The 21,075-nt window shown below is 41.6% G+C and overlaps 1 protein-coding gene across 2 annotated transcripts in view; it reads right to left on the minus strand.

Annotated features, from left to right (window-relative positions):
* Positions 1–4,883: 4,883 nt before the first annotated feature.
* The window catches only part of phf24 (PHD finger protein 24), a 37,020-nt gene continuing 20,828 nt past the window's right edge, over positions 4,884–21,075 (minus strand). Inside the window, exons 4-9 of one of the 2 annotated variants that reach the window (XM_079289763.1) lie at positions 17,847–17,925; positions 16,140–16,342; positions 14,475–14,641; positions 11,262–11,294; positions 8,875–8,952; positions 4,884–6,315 (exon numbers count right to left, since the gene is read on the minus strand). In XM_079289763.1, coding sequence (XP_079145889.1) covers positions 6,219–6,315; positions 8,875–8,952; positions 11,262–11,294; positions 14,475–14,641; positions 16,140–16,342; positions 17,847–17,925 — 657 coding nt within the window. In that variant the 3' untranslated portion in view covers positions 4,884–6,218. The remainder of the gene's footprint in view (positions 6,316–8,874; positions 8,953–11,261; positions 11,295–14,474; positions 14,642–16,139; positions 16,343–17,846; positions 17,926–21,075) is intronic. The other variant, XM_079289764.1, reaches the window with a different exon arrangement.

The raw sequence follows: 21,075 nt of genomic DNA on the forward strand, positions 1-21,075 counted from the left end.
TCATGTTAAACTGCGACAAAAGCCAAAACAGCATCTTTTCCTCTTTTGTTTTGTCCCCTCGCCACCGTGCCCTAACTGCACCAATTATTCTTTCACACAGACAGCAATCCGACATCCGACAGGGGGGGGGGGGGGGGTTGCACAAAATGTGTGTCCAGCAGAGATATGTGAACTGTTTAAAAACAAAAGAATCTGCATGTGGCAAGGCCCTATTATCTACAATGTCGCAGCAGACGCAGTCCCGAATTGTCACAGTTGAATGCAGTACACAGATTTCAGTCCACACCGGGTGTTCAATTACATGGATTTCATTTTTCCCTCCACAGCCTTTATGCCTCGTAATAACCAGCTTATTTTGTCGATTTCTTTTCACATGGCTTATCATCTGCAAGGAAATATTATTGAGACATGTGAACGCAAGAACACTGTTATTGTGTGATGAAAATAATTGATATGTGCATGTTTTTGTGCAGATAGAGCAGAGGAGGGATACGTGCCACACAGCACTTTAATTGGAACATTTCAGTATTCATTTTTTTCCAAGGGAGGTATTTCCACATCAAACTGGTGCGTTGGAATGCATAATTTAAGTCCCGCACAGTGCTCTTGCTCAGCATCACAATTTTGTAATCGTGCTAACATTTCGGTCCCCTCTCGAAACCTTTTTGTCAAGAGCGCTTATCAGATGAGTCCTAAAAACCTAAAAAAACCAGGCCTGTTAGACGGCCATCCTGAAACCAGACGGCTGTGGCAGCACGACAGCCGAGGAGACTGAGTGGGCTCCAAGGAAGAAGTTGGCCTGGCTGGTTGGAGGTGTCTTCGCCTGCTAGCGGAGGCGGATCTAAAAATGGATCGGAGAGATGGTGTGGCGTGTTGTTGGTTTTGATGTGTTGAAAATCAGTTGGCAAACAAGGACTGAGGCTGGAGGGGGTTAACCCTCATCCCTGATCATCTCGTGATTTCAAAAGCCATCTTTCGTTGTGTTCAATCCAATGTGATGAAAGCCCTACTTACTGTCATTATTATAAGATATTTAGAATTTCCTTTTTCAAAACAACACCTTCAATGTCCACTTTGATAGAATTTCCCTCCAAAGCCAAAACGCCAAAAGCTAAAACCCAAACTGGGACTCCATTCTGGCGCCCTTTCCCCAGAGCCGTGACCACACTGGCACTGTTGTTTACCACTACTCATCCATGCTGAGTGAAGTCATCACACAGCAGCAGCCGCACTTGACACGCTAATGATCATGCAATTTTTATGAAACACTGAATAAAAACCTGTTTCTTTAAAGTGCTGAAATTTAAACATTATAGAATCCAAAAATCTTTTTTTCCAGGCTTAAAGGGAAAAAAGTTATATCCCCAAACATTCCATGAAACCAATAACAATGCTGTCTGACTTCCTTGTTTGTAGCCAAGGCTCATTTGTGCCTTGGCTACCACTGTGTTTGTGTCTAACACTGTACCTCATATATGTGTTTATGGCACAGAGGATTAAGCTACGTCACAATTTGGACAATACTTGTTCGGGTCAATTGATGGAGACAGGGTTGCACATAATGGGATTTTTCCACGATTAGAAAAAATACAAAATAATGCCATTCTCCACCTTCAGGTAAAAACCTGAAAATCTGCCATATATACTGGGATTTCAAAACATCTCTTTCATTTTGTCTCAGTTTCACACTTCTTGCTTCAAAACTTGATCAGTCAAGTGGTCTTACATCTTGTCTAGTTGGTCGACTAAAAGTTTAAATTAACTGCAACAACATTGCTGAATGAATGGTTCCACTGACACCTCCATCAAACCGAGTTACACGCACAACTGCAGCTGACTTACATCTCTGAACTGCCTTCTCTTTTGATGCAATCAATACCCCTTAGGTTAAAGCTGTCCAAGGTTGAATTTCACTCTTTTATCAAAGAAAGAGTCATCTTTACAACCTGTCATAACATGTGCAAGCAAGTATAAAATGGATTGTAAAAGTGGGTGCACTTTAAAAAAGAGTTTTCAGAAATGTCTGTATTCAAAACAAAAAAAATACTAGAAAGGTGCACTTAATAAAGTGCAGATCTCGTCGAGGTGTGTCTTCAACGGCCGCTGCTGTATTGTTGGCTAACCCCCCGTTTACACTCTGATGGGCTGTAAGGGATTGTAAAACACACTTTATTCGAACTCAAAAACAAGCAGTGATATCGAGAGTATGCAGTCAATTGTCTCAAAGTCGACGTATAAGACATTTCAAGTGACTTACAAGTGACAATGTACTCAGCAGTGTGAGTGACGGCAACCACGAGAGGTCCTTAACTCCATAACTGGCCACCCGAAATATTCAGCAGTTTGCTGCAGCAGAATGGGAGATCAGACATGGACAGACACAGAGACTCACACACACGACCGATAGCATGATCCGTGTGGCGGACATAGATATTGAAAATGAGATTTGATTCCAAAACATCTTGAAAGAAGTCAATCTCAATTGGTTACATTTGCAAACATTGGCAAATGTATTCATTTGTTTAAGACTCGAAAAAAATATTTTCTCTCTTTTTTTTAAATATATATATATATATATATATATATATATATATATATATATATATATATATATATATATATATATATATATATATATATATATATATATATATATATATATATACATACAACTTTTCTTTGGTAGACATAAAGACTTGATCCTAAGTTGAGTATCCTAAATGACATGAAGGCTTTAAACAATCTTTCTCATTCGCCCGGTAATTTGTGAGGCTACTTGGGTGGGACAACCTTGGACTCATTCAGAGCTCAAGTTTCCCGTTTGACTCAGCATTTAATGCAGCAATTAGCCCGGTCAACAACGCCATGATTGAATCAGTTATGAAATAATTACATAAGCTCCTCATCTAAACGATTTCTCTCCCACACACACTCTCTCACATTCTTTGTGTCCTTTCATCTCTCGTTCCTGTTTTGTCTCTGTGTCTTTCTCTCTATTTCTACTGTGTGTGTTGCTCTCTCTCCCATTCTTACTGTGCGACCTTCAGTTTAACATTTCCGGAGATGCTACTGACATTGTATTTTTGTTTTACTTACAGATAAAAAAGAAAAATGAGACAAGCTTCGAGGCAGAAGAGCCTTTACAACTCCATTGTCGGACTACTACTAAATTCTGGACAAGCAGGAAGGCAATCCAGGCATTCCAAAATATAAAAACAAGTAACCACGGGGAAGGAAATATTTAAGAAGCCTTTTTTGTAGTGGCTAAGTCATCTAAAGACAACATGCTTTAACCACTTCAGGTCTTCCTTAGGGCTAGCAACAAAAAGACAACACGAGTATTGGACTCACGTTTATAGAAGTATCTACCAATGGGGGGCAATCACATGACCCGGATAATAACATGACAGGTGAAAGCAATAAAAAATAATGAAAACACAAGAATGGAACATGAGAAGAGATGAAGCAGAATTTTAGTTTTTGTTATACATCTTACATGGACAACACATTCTCGCCCCAATGCGTGAAATACCCCAGCTTGTTCAGTGCTCCTGAGCTTCAAAGTATGACGCTCTATGAACCCCTTTAGCGTTCAACAACTTACGCGACAAACGACTCACTTGACTAAAGACTGACATCAAAATTCATTGAGAATTTAAAAAATTGTTTTACACAGGAAACAAACTGATGAAAGTCCAGTGTTTGCTTGACCCAACTACTGCCGTCCTGCCGTAGTAGTAGTAAAGTGCAGCAATGACTAATTTTTGTAGGCCAACCCCGTAAATTAGCATCATACTCGTTCCCTTTACAAAAAGCCAAAGGGTTTTTTCCATCGGATTTTGGATTATTGCATTATTGCATTATCTGTGGATATTTACATGTTTTCTTCAGTTAGGTAATCTTCTCAAATGAACACTACTGTATGGTCTTTGAAGCATAAATGCAATTTACAGAAGTAAAAGCGAATGTTGTCTGTAAACAAACTACACCATGGTTGCATGAGCGCAAGTACAGATAAAGTGCTGTGAAGGCAAACTAGTTTGAGTGATGACATTTAGCCGCTTGTTAGCGTTGGCTTTTTTTAGGACACGTAAAAGCTTTAAAATTCACAAGATGGGTATATACCTAGTTTTTGAGAGGTCCAGTGGCCATGATGCCTCTAGAGCTCTCCTCTTTGATGTAAACTTGAGCAAACAATCAGCTCCTGTCCGCTCCACCAGTTCCATTCCTGACTGTCCCTGTGCTACGACCCTCTTGACATTCAATCTCAAACGTACGGAACGCGCTTTGCGATTGTAAGTGTAAGGTAAGCCCCGTGCCCGCTGTGGAATGTATACTTGCGCAATGACACTGGATGAAGCAGCTGTTTTCTGCTCCATCCTTTTGCAATAATGAGCAGAGGGCAATCATGTTGAGGGAGCTGATAACTGGCAGCATACTAAACCAGTTTAAATGCAATGCTACTTTATGTATGGATGTGAGGAGTCTCGCATGAGGAAAGTAGCTGCTCTGTATTCTGTTCAGCAGCGGATACCTCTGTATCTCTTGCCAGATGGCAGCCGGGTGAACAGGCTGTGGATGGGAGAGGCATCGGCTTTAAGCATCCTTTGGGCTCATCTGAGCGCTATCACTGGTGCTTGGTATATGGGTACCAATGGTGTCCTGGGCAGCTCTAAAGGCACGCTGCAGAGCCGGGCTCATCCCAAGCCGTGCTCTTAAGGAGCCTTTATTTATTTTACTGGAGTGAATATGTGTGATGGCCGTGACAGGTCCTTTATATGTAATCTTACACACATTTTCCTAACTTTCACATGTATTGTTTGTGGAAAAAGAAAACCAAGATTCTCAAGGAGGTCAAATGCCATGCATTTATTTCAGCACTGTGACATATCCCTCAGACAATCAAGATTCATGTCATAATTATTTAATAAGAGGACATAGACCCGTCAATACATGGCATTAACAATACATGAAGTTTGACTGGTTACAGCACGTTTCCAGTGATTCTACAGGCAGTTTTCATGTGCATTTTAAATTGTTGTATCATGTAACATTATAGAATCCCAACCACGTTTTTTTCCCATTAACATGTCTTATTTTTAACAGCGCTTCTTGTATTAGCAAAGGACAAACACTTGCGCCAGATCACCCATTGTCTTTCAGCATTTTTCCTGACAGTTATTATGTCACACAGCAGCCCATCCACTTCCCCGTTCCCACAGTGCAAATAAGGACACTACAAGAGGAGGGCGGATGTTCCCACCTTGTCAAAGTGCAGCTCTGAGCGCAACGGGAACCAAATCTACTATATGGCAGTATATGCACGTCTTTTACCCGGGTTAGCTTTCGTTAACGTTCACGTCCCCTTTTTTTCACGGTTAATACTTCGGAAGAACATAGACTCTTGGATGAGGCTGGGGATAAACAGAGGATACATCAGAGGATACAGGAATAAATACAGCTTTATTTTGATGCATAACAATAATTTATACCAGCATGATTAGCAGTTCTTCATATAATATCAGCTACGCGGACAGCTTTTCATTCCCGTTTTGGTATACGTTCAGTGTTAATCTCCACCCCAGAAGTCTATCCACTTGTCAAACACTGCCAATAATGAATTTGCACGTGCCTCTTGTGTAGTGTGATTAACAATTTTGATGGTGAATAACACAATCCCATTACAGCAGCAAGGAACTATTATTAGGGCACGATGAGGCCCGAAGGAATCAATAATTGAAACAGTAACAGCCTGTCACACTCACGTTCCCGCATGGAAAGAGGTGTGTTATGCAGCTGGAGGGCCAAACAGTGTGTGGTATTCGTAGGGTGCCGAGCATCCTGGGAGCTTGGATTTGTACGCGCGATCGCTACACTCAACGTTTTCCAAATCGACCGACGGGTTGTTCTCTCCCCCGTCCCATTTATCCCTCACATTTTGGCGGAGGTATCGTCGGCGTGTCAATCAGTGGGGCGTGTTGGCGGGTGTCGTGGGGTTGGGGGGGGGGGGGGGGGTGACGCAGAGGAGGGAGAGGTTCCGTCGATGCCTTGATCCGCTGTCTCTCAGTGCTTCATCCAGTTCGCTCAGTTGCTCTTCGCTTGTCAGCGCGTCTATCTTCCTCCGCTCGTCTGTGGACTATATGGTACGCCTTCCATCTCTCTCCCCCTCTCTCTCCCCTTCTCTCTCTCTCTGCTAGGGTGCAGTGGAGGATCCTGGACTATAGAGGCACACGGATGTGCATGGCAGAACTATTGGGCCGCGCAGCCAATAGGTAGACGGCACTCTCCTTTAAAAAGTCTGCCCAGGTCACTGGCCTGTTGGATGAAGAGAGTTGTTAGTCATTTACAACAACAACAACAGAACAACAGAGAAAAGGCTGTTTGTTTCACTATCGTTCATACTGTCAATATGTTGCTTTCTGTCAAAAGAGAAAAAGAACAAAAGTAACAATGAATTGAATCTACTACCAAGTATGGCGTCTGTAGCCAAAGCCTGTTCTATCTTCCTTCTATGTGCCACTGAGCTCCATTTTGCCCAAACTATTAAAAACGAATCAGTGATTAAGTTTACATGCGCACTCATATTCCACGATTATTCAGAATATGACAATATTCCATTTGGATATTCTTAATTAGGCCTTATTCCAAATGGAGTATTTTCGCTGAAAATATTTGGCTTTCAGGTGCATTGTTTTGGACATGTATACTGCACATTTGCAATATGCTCGTCAATAGTGTTCTGTACTTTGCGACACGTGGCCTCTTTCCTGTTTACGACCAGCTCTGTGTGTTGAACACGAACCAACCAAACAATAGTTTAAAAGCTGCAGTAGAGCTGCATGGCCAAAAGAAAAGCCCACATTTCTGGTGGGAAAGAGAAGCACATTTTAAGCATCATGAAGGACTTGGATACCAACAGGTTTTTGGATATGCGCAAATATCGCTATGCCAACGTTTTCAAGAAGGTGGTTGAAGAAATGAAAGAGGGAGGATGTGTACACACGGTCCAACTAAATGTTAATATTCATCAGCCATGGACACAACTTATTAGGAATATTTTCTTTTTCGAAATAAGAGCCAAAAACGGAATATTTAGTGCATTTAAAAGGAGTTGGTGAGCCACATTGTTGCACTCGATGAGATGTTTCCTTTATGACAATGAACATGTGCACTGTAGCTTTTGTTGAGTCAATCCTACACACCATCCAGGTGCCAAAACACTCAATATATTCCACCAAATGTGTATTTATCCGCTGGTAAAATTGTCCCCTAAAAAAGCATTGATTACTCGGGTTCGAGCAATATTTGCTGAAAACTAGAAGTGTTAAGAAATTTGCTCGGTTTTTGTTTTTTTCCAATGAAAACAAATATCAGTGACCCTGTTTATAATGATGTATGTCTTCATGGAAATGAATGGTCCATTCAACGCGGTATGGAGGCTAGAAAGAGACAGACTAACACATTGTTGGTTTTGTCTTTTCATGGCGTTTCTGAGAATATATCAGAAAAATATAGAACAACACCAGCCACTTTCTGGCCCCAATAAAACTTTTTATTCTGATCTTTATTTTTGTGTTTAAAGTTTTGCTCATGATAACCACAAACATGTCCAGGTGTTACCCCACACAGCATAGTCAGTATCTGGCCTGCAGGCTCTGCTGTAATTTGCCTCATGCTGCTTTGAAAATGAATATAATGAATAATGAAAAACAGACCTCTGTCTGCATGTTCTGCTAATTAGTATTCAACTTAATATGACTCTCTTGTGTACCTCTCTTTTTAATTGTGGTTCCCTGTAGTCGCTGTATGAAGTGCTGGTGTATTAACTGCGATTATTGCAACATTTCTGTGATGTGGTATGAAGATAAGCCTCAGAAGTCATGATATGCCAAAAAGGATTTGTCTTCATGATCTGGTGACTCTGAATCAGAGTTCCAGGTCATTTGGAGGGACGGCGAAGCCTGAAGCAGGAAAGTCGCCGCCGTCCGTGCTGTGGTCTTCTAGGTTGTTTGGCTCAAAATCAATCTCATTTTTTCTGCCCACGAAATGCTCACTGTCTTTGAACAGCGGGCACCGCTGCGGGCACATCACGCAGCTTTTGTTTGGCTGGTCCAGTGGTAAAAGTCCTATTCTGCTAGGGTTAACACGTTTATGTAAATTTCAAAGCTGAAGGGAGACAGCAGGCCTGTGCAGCCTGTTAGAAGCAAGAGCCGTGAGAGGAGAGCCTTATTGGTATTCAATGCAAGGCTGTAATCGGGTGGAAACCTCCGCGTCTGAAAAGTGAAGCTAATGCGGAGGCATTTTCAACCTGCATACTTTCTAATGGCCTTGAGGGGGCGATTTCTCTGGTTGCTGGTTGTATAGAAGTCTATGAGAAAATGACTCTACTTCTCACTTGATTTATTACCTCAGTAAACATTGTAAACATACGTTCATAGTCTCAATGGTTGGTTTCAAGTCGTCTTCAATCCAGAATGATGTTCATTATGTCAATTATCGTCCAATTCAGAATAAAATAAATAACAAATTAGAGTATGCTTTCGGGCGTGGCTACCACGGACATGTCCTTGTTTTTCAACTTTTACCCTTTCAGTTTGCTTTCAGTTCATTTGTAACATTTAGGTCACCTCAAAATGTCGTGTTTTGCATTTGATTGTACTTAGCTCAACCCTCTGCTTCCAAAAAACAAAGATGGCGACGGTCAAAATGCCGAACTCGAGGCTTCAAAAGCATAGTCAACAACCTAATCGGTGGTGTCATGGTGACTACGTCTACTTCTTATACACCGTCTATGTCTGTCATATTGTAATTTCTATCAATTGTATTCTGAATCACACACACTCATTAACACACTTAAAATATACGAGGACAAACCTGCTGTCATCAGTCTTGCTCCTTTCACTGCCAGAGCTGGCCGGACTGCTCTCGCACATGGGGCCAACATGACTGATGCTGCACAAAGGACAGAGAAGTACCAGTTAGAGAGAAGGCACAAGAACAGCCAATGAAAAGATAAGACCGTCCTTGCTCTGAAAAAAGGGAAGAACAAGGGAATTCTTTTTTTTGTAAGGAAAATGCACACCATGCAAACTTTCTGAACAAGTGAAGACCGATAGTGACGTTAGTGAAACATAAGGACATTTTCTGATCCACAGCCGTAATTCCTACATTTAAATAATACTTATTTGGATGGGATATTGGTAAGCCCAAAGAGTTAATCAGTACTTCATAATATTTAGAGGAATCGGAGTTGTAGAAAGAAGCAGACAAGTCGCCACTTGTAACACCTTGTAAAACACTGTACTGTGTGAGAAGGATTCAAGTTTAAAGTTTGAAGGATTTTACTTTCTGAGTTCTCTTGTCCAAGAGATTGTGTAGAACTGGTTATGTGTTGAAAATACAGTCATCAGATGGCAATAAAATCAACAAAATCTGGTCCAGTTTTAACAGACGGCAAGAAGTCTTGTCTGGACTGTACCGCCGTCAGCTGCTCCAACAGTTAACTTCAACTTTGTAGAAATTGGAAAGTAAAAGTCACGAGTCTCTGCTCCAAAAAAACAAATTTAACTCTCATAAATCTCCATAAAACTCTCACGTTTGGATAGCATTCTGAGCGGCATGCCAACACAGAACGGAGCAGGAAGCACCCAGTGTAGAGACGGAGTGATACAATGGTTAGCTCTTCCTTCTCTTGTGGTGTGGAGCTCTTTTGCCTTTCTGATTTGTATTTTGTAATTCCTGCTAGTTTTAACGCAGTTACGCCAACGGATTTGTCTGCCGGCCAAGTCCTTAAAAATCATCGTGTGTTTTCAGTCTCAATAGTGCTGAAACGCATACATATTTCAATCAGCAATTATTTTACTTATACTTATTATAAAGTATATAAAGTGTTAGAAAAGACCACTACAGTTTGTCAGAGGCCATGAGGTTGTGTCTTGTTTTGTCATCAACAGTCTGAAACTCAAAGAGAATCATGTCACTCTGTCATAAAACAGAGAAAAGCATTGCTCAAAGACACAGACAATACTGTCCAAAATCAGGGGGTTTGTGCAATGTTCCATTCTAGAGATGCACCGATACTGATATCGGATATCGGTCCGATATGGACTCGCATAGCTTGATAGGATATCGGTGACAGTAAGCCGATCTGATAACGGATGCCATTATTTTAATAAATAACAAATCAGTACATTTATATCTGTGCATTAAGAAGTTAGTACAACAATGTTTAAGTCAAGCCTGATGTTGCCTTCATCATCAAAGAATGATCCCAGTCTCTTCCACACAGTGAGGCATACATCTTATTAATTCAACACTGGTATTGGATCGGTACTCCATATCGGATGATACCAAAAGCCCAGGTATCGCTATCGGGACTGAATTATGGCGAAGAAAATCTTTACTCGAGTTCAACTTATTACCTCTTATTACTCAGGAGACTCAGGCTCCGTTTGAGCCAGTGAGATAGAAAGTGAACATCTGTTTGCAGTCAAAAATACATTTTATACCCAATGTGAATTCTTTTTGAAGTGGCTTTTCTTTCTAAATCAAACACAGTTATAGAAAACAATATGGAGCAAGCCAACCTCACTTTCCATTTCACTAGAAGCCGGGACGACTTGTCTTCCACAGCCTCACGAGTCATGAGTTTTAGATCTTTCAGAGTCGGATAAAATCTCTTCTGATGAATCTTCTGACTGACAGCTGCTTGAAACCCCCATTTTCACCCTGACACTGTAGCTTGTGAAGGTCTATGAGCCTGCCATCAAAAGGGAGCTTTCTGACTCATTTGATTTTCATTTGCTTTCTAATGAGCACAAATGAGGTTGCATCTTAACGTGAAGCGTGGACCCGCTGTGCACAGCTCGCACTCGCAGCCCTTTGGTCCACAGTGTCCTCTTATGTTGATAAGTGAGGCTTTTAAAGCGAAGCGCCCCCGACGAGAACAAAAGGCTTTATTTTGATCCCTATAATTAGAGGCCAGCCTGAATCTTATCTACGCCTCGGCATAACAAGACCTAATAATATGAAGGGCTCACACTCTGCTCGTTAAACTCCATTCAAGGATACATCCATCTTTGATTGCTGAATGTATGCTCGCTTTTTTCTTCTTCTTTTTTTTTTTACGAGCGAGGGATTAACTTCCGAATGAAGTCTTAACGGTGCGGGCTGTCTGAAAACGCTCGAGGATAACGGGGGTGATCGAGGGTGCTCAGTTGAGGAAAAAGGAGGCAAGCCGTGCGGTGCTGAGTCACACTCACCCACAATTCATAGGAGAGCAGAGTCCCATGAGTCTGTGGGGGAGTGCCGCATGTTGAATAGGTGAGAGGGATGGAAATGGTACAGCAGAGGAGATTTGACAGCACAAGGTTATAAGCAGTAACAATCACATGCACACACACACACACACACACACACACAGTTCACATACAACAATGGAAAGTCCTTTTATTCCAGTACAAAAATGTACTTTCATTTAATGATACGTCACACTTGTACTCCGCTGGGGGGATATCATATAATTTGCTTTACAAATGGATTAGCAATAATACGCAGTAATAAAAGTAACACTCTCAAAGGGTTCATTCTCCGTTATGAGTACTTACAATTTTGATATTTGAGTATATTTTTTTGGTTATACTTGTGAACTTTTATTTAATGCTGGCCTTCTGAATACTTTTTCAACCACTGACACACACACACACACACACACACACACACACACACACATACACAGTACAAATAAATGGGACCTCATCAGAGTCCATCAGAGCTTATTGTCCTTTCATCACTACTCTGATGAGGTCTGTCTGTGAGTGTAGAAACTGATGAAAGAGCATAAATATATATATATATTTATCTATATATATATATTTTTAAATGTATATCCCATGTATTGCGCACTATTGAATGTGATTCTTGATAGCATTTTCTGCCATAAATAACATGAACCAAATCAAATAGAGACTACAAGGGATGGACACTATAAAAACAACAGCTGTACAATGCAATCCAGTACAATCATTATCCAGCCAGGAGAGCTTCTTTTGAAGGTTATTATGTTCACTTTTTTGCTCTGACTTTTTTTCAGAGCGCTGTTGATTCATTCTTCAAGGCTGCACTTTGCAGTGGAGTTGCACCGGATTGCGTTATATTGTGAAATGCATCTAATGTTTGGAATGTAATGGAAAAAAACCTCTCCTTTGAAAAAGATCAAAGGAGAGGTTTTTTTTCCATTGAATGGTATATTTGACATTGAAATAGTTCATCTTTATCTCAGTGATAGTGTCCAAATGAGCATAAAATATCAGTGGTATGTAAAAACTACACGGACAACAAAATAGAAATCAAAATCGTATTCCCTTCTGTTCATAAAAAAACAAGGAAACAACTCAAAAGTTGACACTGTCAGGTCCATTCTCCATCCATTGTGTACGGTCCTTTTAAGAATTAGGATTTAGGAGTGACGCGGATATGAAAGCTAGTTTATCCGTCTTTCCTTTACAAGCAGGAAAATAATTTCTCTCTTTATTTGAGAAAAGTTCATATTTGTGTTGTCAAATTTCACTATGACCCTGAAATCCTGTCTCTTGTGCTATCATATACTGAATGCAAGTAAAACTGCAGAGCAAAATCACACTCTTTCTGATTGAACCAATCTATGAACTGTCTGAAACAATAGATATCCGCAGCCCCAAAAGAAATGCCAAACATGCCACTCCCCTTAGGGCTAAGCCCCCCCTTTCTTTGAATCCTAGAAACGCCCCTGGTAGATACTGTGCTCCCTTTTGACATCTCAGCGTGATGGCATGCAAATGATGTCATCAGCAAACGCTGCAGTGGTATGAAAATGCCTGTGTTTACTTTCATTTCGCTCCATCTCTAAAGCTAAAATAAGTTTTCTGTTTTGCGTTCAAAGACTGCAGAGTCAACAGCTGTAGCAATACAGCCCGGCAAGCCCTGTGTGATTTAATGCTCCTGATCCACGTAGATCAGATTTACTTTGCAATGGTTAAACTCTAAAAGCTACCGTATTGATGCCTAGTTGACAGAGTACACATTACGACCTTCATCGGAGCACCTTGGCCAAGTACATTAGTTAAATGGTTCAGGTTGTGATTTAAGGCCTTTCTCCTAAAAGTGAATTTGTCAGAGTAGATCAACGAAATAAATGGCATGCTGATGCATTAACCTTCCGTCTTAGCAATCCGGTAATGAAACCGTTTTTTGTTTTTTTTGGCCAGCGGAAACACACGAACATGACATTGACATATCATCAACCATTTAAGTTGCTGACAGTTGCTTATTTACACATCCAGCAGTTACGGAGCAACAGTGCTATTCATTTGGGTTCGTATTTGTGTCCACCTGGTGAATATAAGTCCAACATGAACTCTCTCTCTCTCTCTTTGCTCTGTTTTTGGTCTCTACCAACAGCTGAAGGAAGTATCTGGTACTTCAGCTGCTAAATGCGTCATTATGTTCACCGGCTAGTTATGGGAGCAGTGAGACTGAACCAAAACACTGATGTAGCAGCCAGACAGCTGAACAATGAGCTAAAATGTAATATTAAACCACGTGAAGCCGAGATCTTCAGTGATAATTCTCTGTAGGTTCATCACTACGAGCAGCCCCTTTTCACATTATCATTTCATACAGTTTGATAACAGAAAATGATTGATTATAGCTGCATACAATTACAAAAAGTAGTAGGAAATAGATGTGTGAAACTTAAACGGCAAAAAATATAAAATGACTTAACTCATTATGAATTCATCTAAATATTTCTATTGGTGGTAGTAGTTTCTTGAAAGTATTTATGGTGATGTTTTGAAATACAGAAGTGAATATAAATGCAGGTGAGTGCAAAATGTGACACAAATGCAGCTCTAAAAAGTCATATAAGATCTCATTGTGAGCTGTTATGTACGTCTAACATATATGATAAGATATACGAGATATCGAGCGAAAAATATATTGGCATTTAATTATAAACTCTGATTTCAATTCGGTTTAAGCCCAGGTTTTACCACTGAACTGACACTGAACCTTTCTTTTGTCCATCCCTGATGCTGAAAACACAAAAGACTGATTTCCTCATTTAATACGTTGGACAAGTAAAGATGTTTGTCATCTGCAAAGCAATCGAAATTGACACTGTTACTGGGGATTATGTCGACCAGAGGACGAATATGTAACGAGGAACGAGCGCGGCTTGTTATCTTGCTTCCAGTCTTCTTTCTGACAGTCTCTACTCCCTAAGCAGCCAAACTTTTCTTTTCCCCTCTGCCAGCTGCAGTCAGTTGGCATACAGACGAGATCCTCACTCCTCCAAAAACTCCTGCCAGACTTTTATCTCAGTCTAGACATGAAATACTTATGTTTTCCTCAAAGGGTTCAAACTCATGCTCGGAGCTTTGAATGTTACCATATCTTGTTGGGATACGCTGGCCCTTTTCTTTTGGTGTGCTCACCTCACATTGCAAGACTGCGAATCTTTGTTGAGCTTGTGGAACCAGGACTGCTGGGCCTGGCGGCATTCTGCTCTTGTGATCACGCCGTCTTCATCCAGGTCCAGACCCAGGAACACTGACCGGGCGTTGTTTCTCTCCTTGGCAGTCAACAGGCGCACCATTGAGTTCTCGGAAAAAACAACAAATCCAAACAGTGTTTAAGATTATGCAGTTTTGATATAGCCAAATTAATCCCCTTCCCCTTTTACGCTGCTGTAATTTAGGACATCTTTGGCCTTAATCCCATCAATCACATTAGCACTGTCTGACATAGTCTGCTGGTGCCGATTTACCCCATGCTACCCCCAGAGTCAAGCCAAAGCACACATTTTAAACTTTTGTGAAGTGAAATTTAAAATAAATAGTGATTCAGGGAGGTGGATGCAAGCCAACTTCTATGTAGCATTTGCCTCGGAGTCTTACAATCAAACTAACCTCGACATAAAGTAGTCTTTGACCTGTGTTACTGCATTCTCTACAAGGCTGATGAGCGAGTATTTATGCAGTTTTTTGCTGATCTCTGCCACAGCAACCGAAAGAAAGTCTCTTTTTGAGGAGCGAGCCAGGGTAAACCTTCTCATCCCTCCGTTGCTCTGCATTACGGTGTGAATGAAAGGATGTAAACACCGTGAGCTTGAGTCACATCATGGCGAAGTAGAATTCTGCGCTCTGATTGGTTGGAAGGTGTGGATTAATTTGGGAGAGAGGAGCAGAGAGACAATGCAACTGTGTGTGTGTGTGTGTGTGTGTGTGCGTGCGTGTGCGTGTGTGTGTGCGTGTGTGCGTGTGTGCGTGTGTGTGTGCGTGCGTGCGTGCGTGCGTGCGTGCGCGTGCGTGTGTGCGTGTGTGAGAGAGAGACAGAGAGAGTTACATAACGTTATCTCTGCTGGAAAGACGGTTTTAAGCATTGTTCTCTTTTTCTTGTCGGTTCACTCACGATTTGAGAATGTCTTTTTCTCTCAAAACTCCCGGCAAAGCCGAGTGAACCTTTCCCTGTTTTGCTTGATGTCGCCGAGCAAAACAAACGCCATGAATTCTGGGGCTCAGGAATTGTATTTCATGATTTAAAAAAGAATAGCTGGGAAAACGATTGTTGAGTAAACAAAGAAAAATAAATGATGATTTGATTACCTATGGCCTTTTGTCAGCAAGTGGTAGGAGCAGGATAGTTTGCACGTTCCATGATTGTAATGGTGAGGATAATACTTTATGTCAGGTGGTTTGGGGGATTTTCAGGGCGTCGTCAGATGCTGTGATGAAATCAGGGAGTGTATAAGTTATAATTACTAGTGGAGAGCCTGTTTGGAGCGTGGCCGTTTGGAGCCCATGCCCGCTCGGAAGGAGCTGATTGTTTGATTGTATTATATGTTGCATCAAAAAGCAAAAATGCACTACAATCAATGAGCTGCGGAAGACGTGCGTGACTCAGTCCTTAAAGGCAGAGATGTAAACCTTTTGTAAAACACGATGTTAAGTATGAGGTAAAGTGTCTTAGTTATGAGCTCAGCGTCTCAGGCCGGTGATATGAGGCTGTTCCTGAGCCTGGTGGTGCTGAAAATCCAAGTGTGAAATAGATCACAGGCACACACACGTACAGATTCCTCTTTCCTCTTCTTAATACTTTACCTCTGAGCGAAACTTCCGCAACACTGCCAGAGACTCGAAGTAAAGGAAGTCGAACCATTCGACGTGACCCTTCTTCTCTGGATCCAGCGCTGCGAACTGGGCGAGGACTTCCTCCTCCTGCTCATCAGTCAGGTCCTTATCGAACAGCTGCTTGGATGCATGGTGGCGGTACTGCAGCAGCTCGTCTGACACCAGGCACGACTCTGCAGCGGCAAGGGAACAATGCAACACATCAGACCTGATTAGTCACAGAGCAGTCTTCCAGATGCAATTAACCTATCGAGACTCGCTCTCCGCAAAGGCAGGACCACCTCCCACTGTTTTACCTCCATCCAAGCTGAGGAATGATACCACGCATTCGGACAATAGACTTCGGGTGGTGAGGACAGATAATGTAATAACTCTGACAGAGCGATAGAGTTGATAAAAAAAATCAAGGAAAGAATAGAATGTATGCAGTACACAATGTGTCTTATGTCGTTGTCATTTATGCATGCAAAAGAGGCAGTACTGGTACCCGTCTCAGATTATGGTGACTTGTTTATTTTAACATTGTTTTAACCAGGAAATACCTTGAGATTAAAATCTATTTTTGTGTGTGTGACTGACACTGTGTTTTTTCCAGTTGATCAAAACTAATTGTACTTTTTTTAATTAAATTTTTTCATGTAATATATGACGTAATATTATTTTTAGCCTGAATTGTTGAATTGGGGGTTATTCTTCAAAACTTTAGCGAAACGATATTGGTCAATCTGACATTTCACGTCTGTTCTCACTCCCAATGCGCCAAACACTGCGGCTTGGTCAGTGATCCTCGGCATCTGACACTGACGCATGGAAGCACCGTTTAGCGTCAGGATGCGACTCGCTGGGCGTCAGTCACGAGAGTCGCTTGTCAGTCAAGTTAACATCAACCACGCTCTTTTCCTAAATCTAACTAAGTGGTTTTGTTGCCTAAAAGTAACTTCCTACGTAAATGGAAATTTATTTTGAAAAGACACCATGCGTGAAACGAGGATATAATTTCCCTTTCCACGTCCAAAAGTGACGTAAGAGGGATACGTCAAAGCTTGGCGCTTAGGAGCACTGAGCATGCGTCACTATTTGACGCATTGGGGTGAGAATGTGTCGGTGGAGGATGGCCGTTTCGGCGCGGCGCTGTCCGTAGTGCTGAAACTAAAAGGATGGAGATCGATAGACAGACAGTCGCGGGTTTCTTATTTTGGTTTCTTAGCCTGCTTGTTTTTCATGGTTGCAAAGAGTGAGAGAGAGCCAGAGAGCTGCAAGATGCAAACAGCTTTTTTTCTACCCCATGCAGATTTGAGAGAGGATCGTTCATGAGGTCAAACAATATTTAGCGCTCTGCTCATGCTACATTCTTATAGAAGTGCTTTGACTAATAAATGTATCCTTCGATTTAGAAACAGTAGCCACATGTGGTTATCGAACCTTTTTGACTTCTATTGTATGAAAGAAATTACCCCAGGCAATTTCCAACAGGCCCCTCCCCAACTAGGCCGATAGAAATATAAAAACAGGACTAACAGTCGACAACCAACATTGCCATGCCTAAAAAAAACTAAAATATTCCCGAACTGCCAAACGAGATGGACAGTATCACCACTTCCTCCTGCCACACTTGAACTGTATGTATAAATGTATGAAATGTAAAATGTATTTTGCATCCTTGATTCGCTCACTCACCAGGGATGATCTTGCACTGCTTGAAGGTCTCCATGAGGCTGTACATCTCTTCCTCTGTCAGCAGTAGATTTAGATTGTCCTGCAGAGGAGGGTGAGAGGAGGGCAGAAAATTACACTTGTAAAAAAAGAAAGAAGAAAAAAATGAGTGTGCTCTAATTACATAGGCTTTGTCCCAGATGGGCCTCCTGTAATTAGCCACAAGCATACAAAGTATTGGATTGTGAATCCATCTCGGCAGCTGTTTCCCAGGTGATTCACGTGATGTGCTGTTGTGTCTCTCACTCTCTTCACAATGATTTCATTGGTAAAAGAAAGCCAGAGAGAAAAGTAAGTGAAGAGTGGCGTGAGCAGGCGGCAACCTCCGGGTCTGAAAAGCGAAGTTAATTCAGTAGTGCCTTAAACTTGCATTCTTTCTAATGGCCAGCAGGGGGCGACTCCTCTGGTTACAAATAGAAGTCTATGAGAAAATGACTCTACTTCTCTCTTGATTTATTACCTCAGTAAACATTGTAAACATGAGTTTATGGTCTCAATCTCTAGTTTCAAGTCTTCTTCAATGCAGCATGATGTTCATTTATAAGTTATGGTCCATTTACAAGTAAATCGACCATAAATCATTGTATACTTTAGGGCGGGGCTACCTTTTGATTGACAGGTCGCTACCACGCTGTTGTCCGGTCTGGGAGTTGTCCGTGTTTCCGTCTTAGAACTTTAACCCTTTCACAATGTGTTTTCACTTCATGAGAGTTAATTGCAACATTTTGATCATCTAAAAAATGTTCTGAGTGCGGTTGTACTTAGCTCCACCCTCTCGTGTCACTTCTGGTTGCAAAATAAACAAGAGGGAGACAAAAACAATATGGCAGTGGCCAAAATGCCAAACTCGAGGCTTTAAAACCGCAGCCCACGAACCAATGGGTGACGTCACGGTGACTACGTCCACTTCTTATATACAGTCTGTGACCATGAGGCTTTGAATTTCACAAACTCTCATATAATGAAAATAATTATATTTTTGATTGAATATGCTTTGCTTTACATGTTTTCAGATATCATGTTTTTATCTTTTTCAACAGCAAAGGGTAGTGTTTAAAATGTGAGCATCAGCTCATTTATAAACAAAACACATTAATTATACATGTATATCAAAATGTTATGTGGCCATAAATGAACTAATCGGGTATTTAATCAGTCATGGAAAATGAACACGGTGAAAGATGCGTGTAATGTAGACATTTCTTCCCAGACATCAGCAAATCCACAGGCAAATCACAGGAGACACTGATTTATATCTGAATATTATTTGTACATTGTTAATCAGATAAGTGGCGTGATGAACCTTTGATGATCCCTTCGGGATTACTGAGGGAAGTCAATTCCAGTCTGTTTACCTCGGCCTTAATCACCGTTACAATCTGCCAGGGTTTCACACTATCCACAAATCTAAATGAAAATGCGCCACCGGCCACCCTTTAAACACAAATGAAAAATACACCCTCAAGCTAATAACAGCAAAAATCAATAAAGGAGATGGCAGATTTGGATAAAACACAGATATGTCAATGCGAACCAGCAATTACTCGACACGGTAAAATAACAGCGAATACAAATCAAATCAGATGAGAATTTCAGCGAGCTGATTAAAACACTACTCAATGTGGTAACTTGACCTCGCCCACACGCTGCCCCTCACCAAACGCCCCCCTCTTTCCCCCCCTCTTTTCCGGCAAACCGTGTTGCAAACATGGCCTCATTATACGAGCCAAGAGACAAGCAACAGGCTGCGTGAAGTCCTCCTGCATTTCCTCAACATGTCATCAAGAGCACATGAGCTGCCAACACCTCGCTGCCCGCTGTCTGCAACGGTTACAGATCGAGAGTGTGTGTGTATTGTACGTGTCTCTAATTATTCATATATTTATTTATTTACACCGCCTTCTATACAAGCCAGTCCTCCCTGCTTATGTCTGGCTGCTGCGAGTGGGTGGTGCTGCTTAACTAACATGATGTTTTGATGGATGTGGGAATCACATGGAAAAAAAACTCAATCACATATAATTGTCCTTTCCTTCCTTCATTAGTTTATTAATTTGTGCACCCGATAAAGAAGGATCCACCGACACATATCCGCCCCTCATGGCCATTCCAAAGTCAAGGAAAAGTAAAACAGTGAATCAAACTAACATAGTGTCTGCCACACATAAAGTGTACGGATGCAGTCGGGGACGCCGCGTCCTCGTTAGCATGTTGCTGTGTGTCATTTGAACACAATGGAACTGTTAGTTTAAAGTGTCGAAGCTGACTGAGAGCTAACAGAGGGCTGTTGTTTTCACACTGGAAGAAAAGACCCTCTGGACTTTCTTCCCCATTGGTTTGTGCTCATTCTCTAGTGGCTGCTCGCTGCAGTTTGGCAGGTTTTTTGTACAATCACCCAAGCCATTCAAAAGCCCAACACGGATACTGTCATGGAGACCACCGAGCCCTGAAGTGGATTCACTCAATGCGGCATCAGAATGCCGGACCCTTGGGTGGTTCCTAGTCCTCCAGCCGTACCAGTTCACAGGGGCCTATTTTCTCCTCTCCCAATCTGTAAATCACTTCACTGAGCTGTGAGCTTGTTGACGTTTGAGGAATGCACAATCACTTGTGTTTCGTCTCTCTGCTCACACAGGGTTTCCGTAAGGGGACTCTAATTCCCTGACCTACCTTGCCCTTGAAGAAGAAAACCATTAAAAATGTCTTTGTGGTTCCTGCTGTAATGTTAATCCATTCCAAAAACGTCAATGTTGACTTGTTTCTCAACTCCACAAACAATACGTGTGCTTTGATTTAGCCCCTTGAGAGGGTACATTTAATTGACATAGTTTGTCAAAGTGCACTTGACTCCCAATTGGCTCTAAACGAAATTGTTGCCACCTGTGATAAAGTGGCACTCATTCCAGAGATCCTCCATGATTGGACACAGACAGCAGGTGACAGGTGTAATAGAAGGTGTTGGAAGTTATCAAACTGGTTGGTCTGTGTCTTTTACTCTCCAGGAAAACGGAGGGAGGCCGGTGTTTTGTGTACAGAAAGGATTGTGATCAACCGACTGAAACTCACACTACCAACCATTCTCAAGTACAACGGATACATTTTAAGACATCACAGCCGTTTACGAAATAGAGATATGGCAAGTGAAAGAGAGCTCTAGCACCATAGATGACAATGTCTTCAAACCATTTGTGTG

This window comes from Melanostigma gelatinosum (assembly GCF_949748355.1).
Source record: "Melanostigma gelatinosum genome assembly, chromosome: 18".
NCBI classification, from domain to species: Eukaryota; Metazoa; Chordata; class Actinopteri; order Perciformes; family Zoarcidae; genus Melanostigma; species Melanostigma gelatinosum.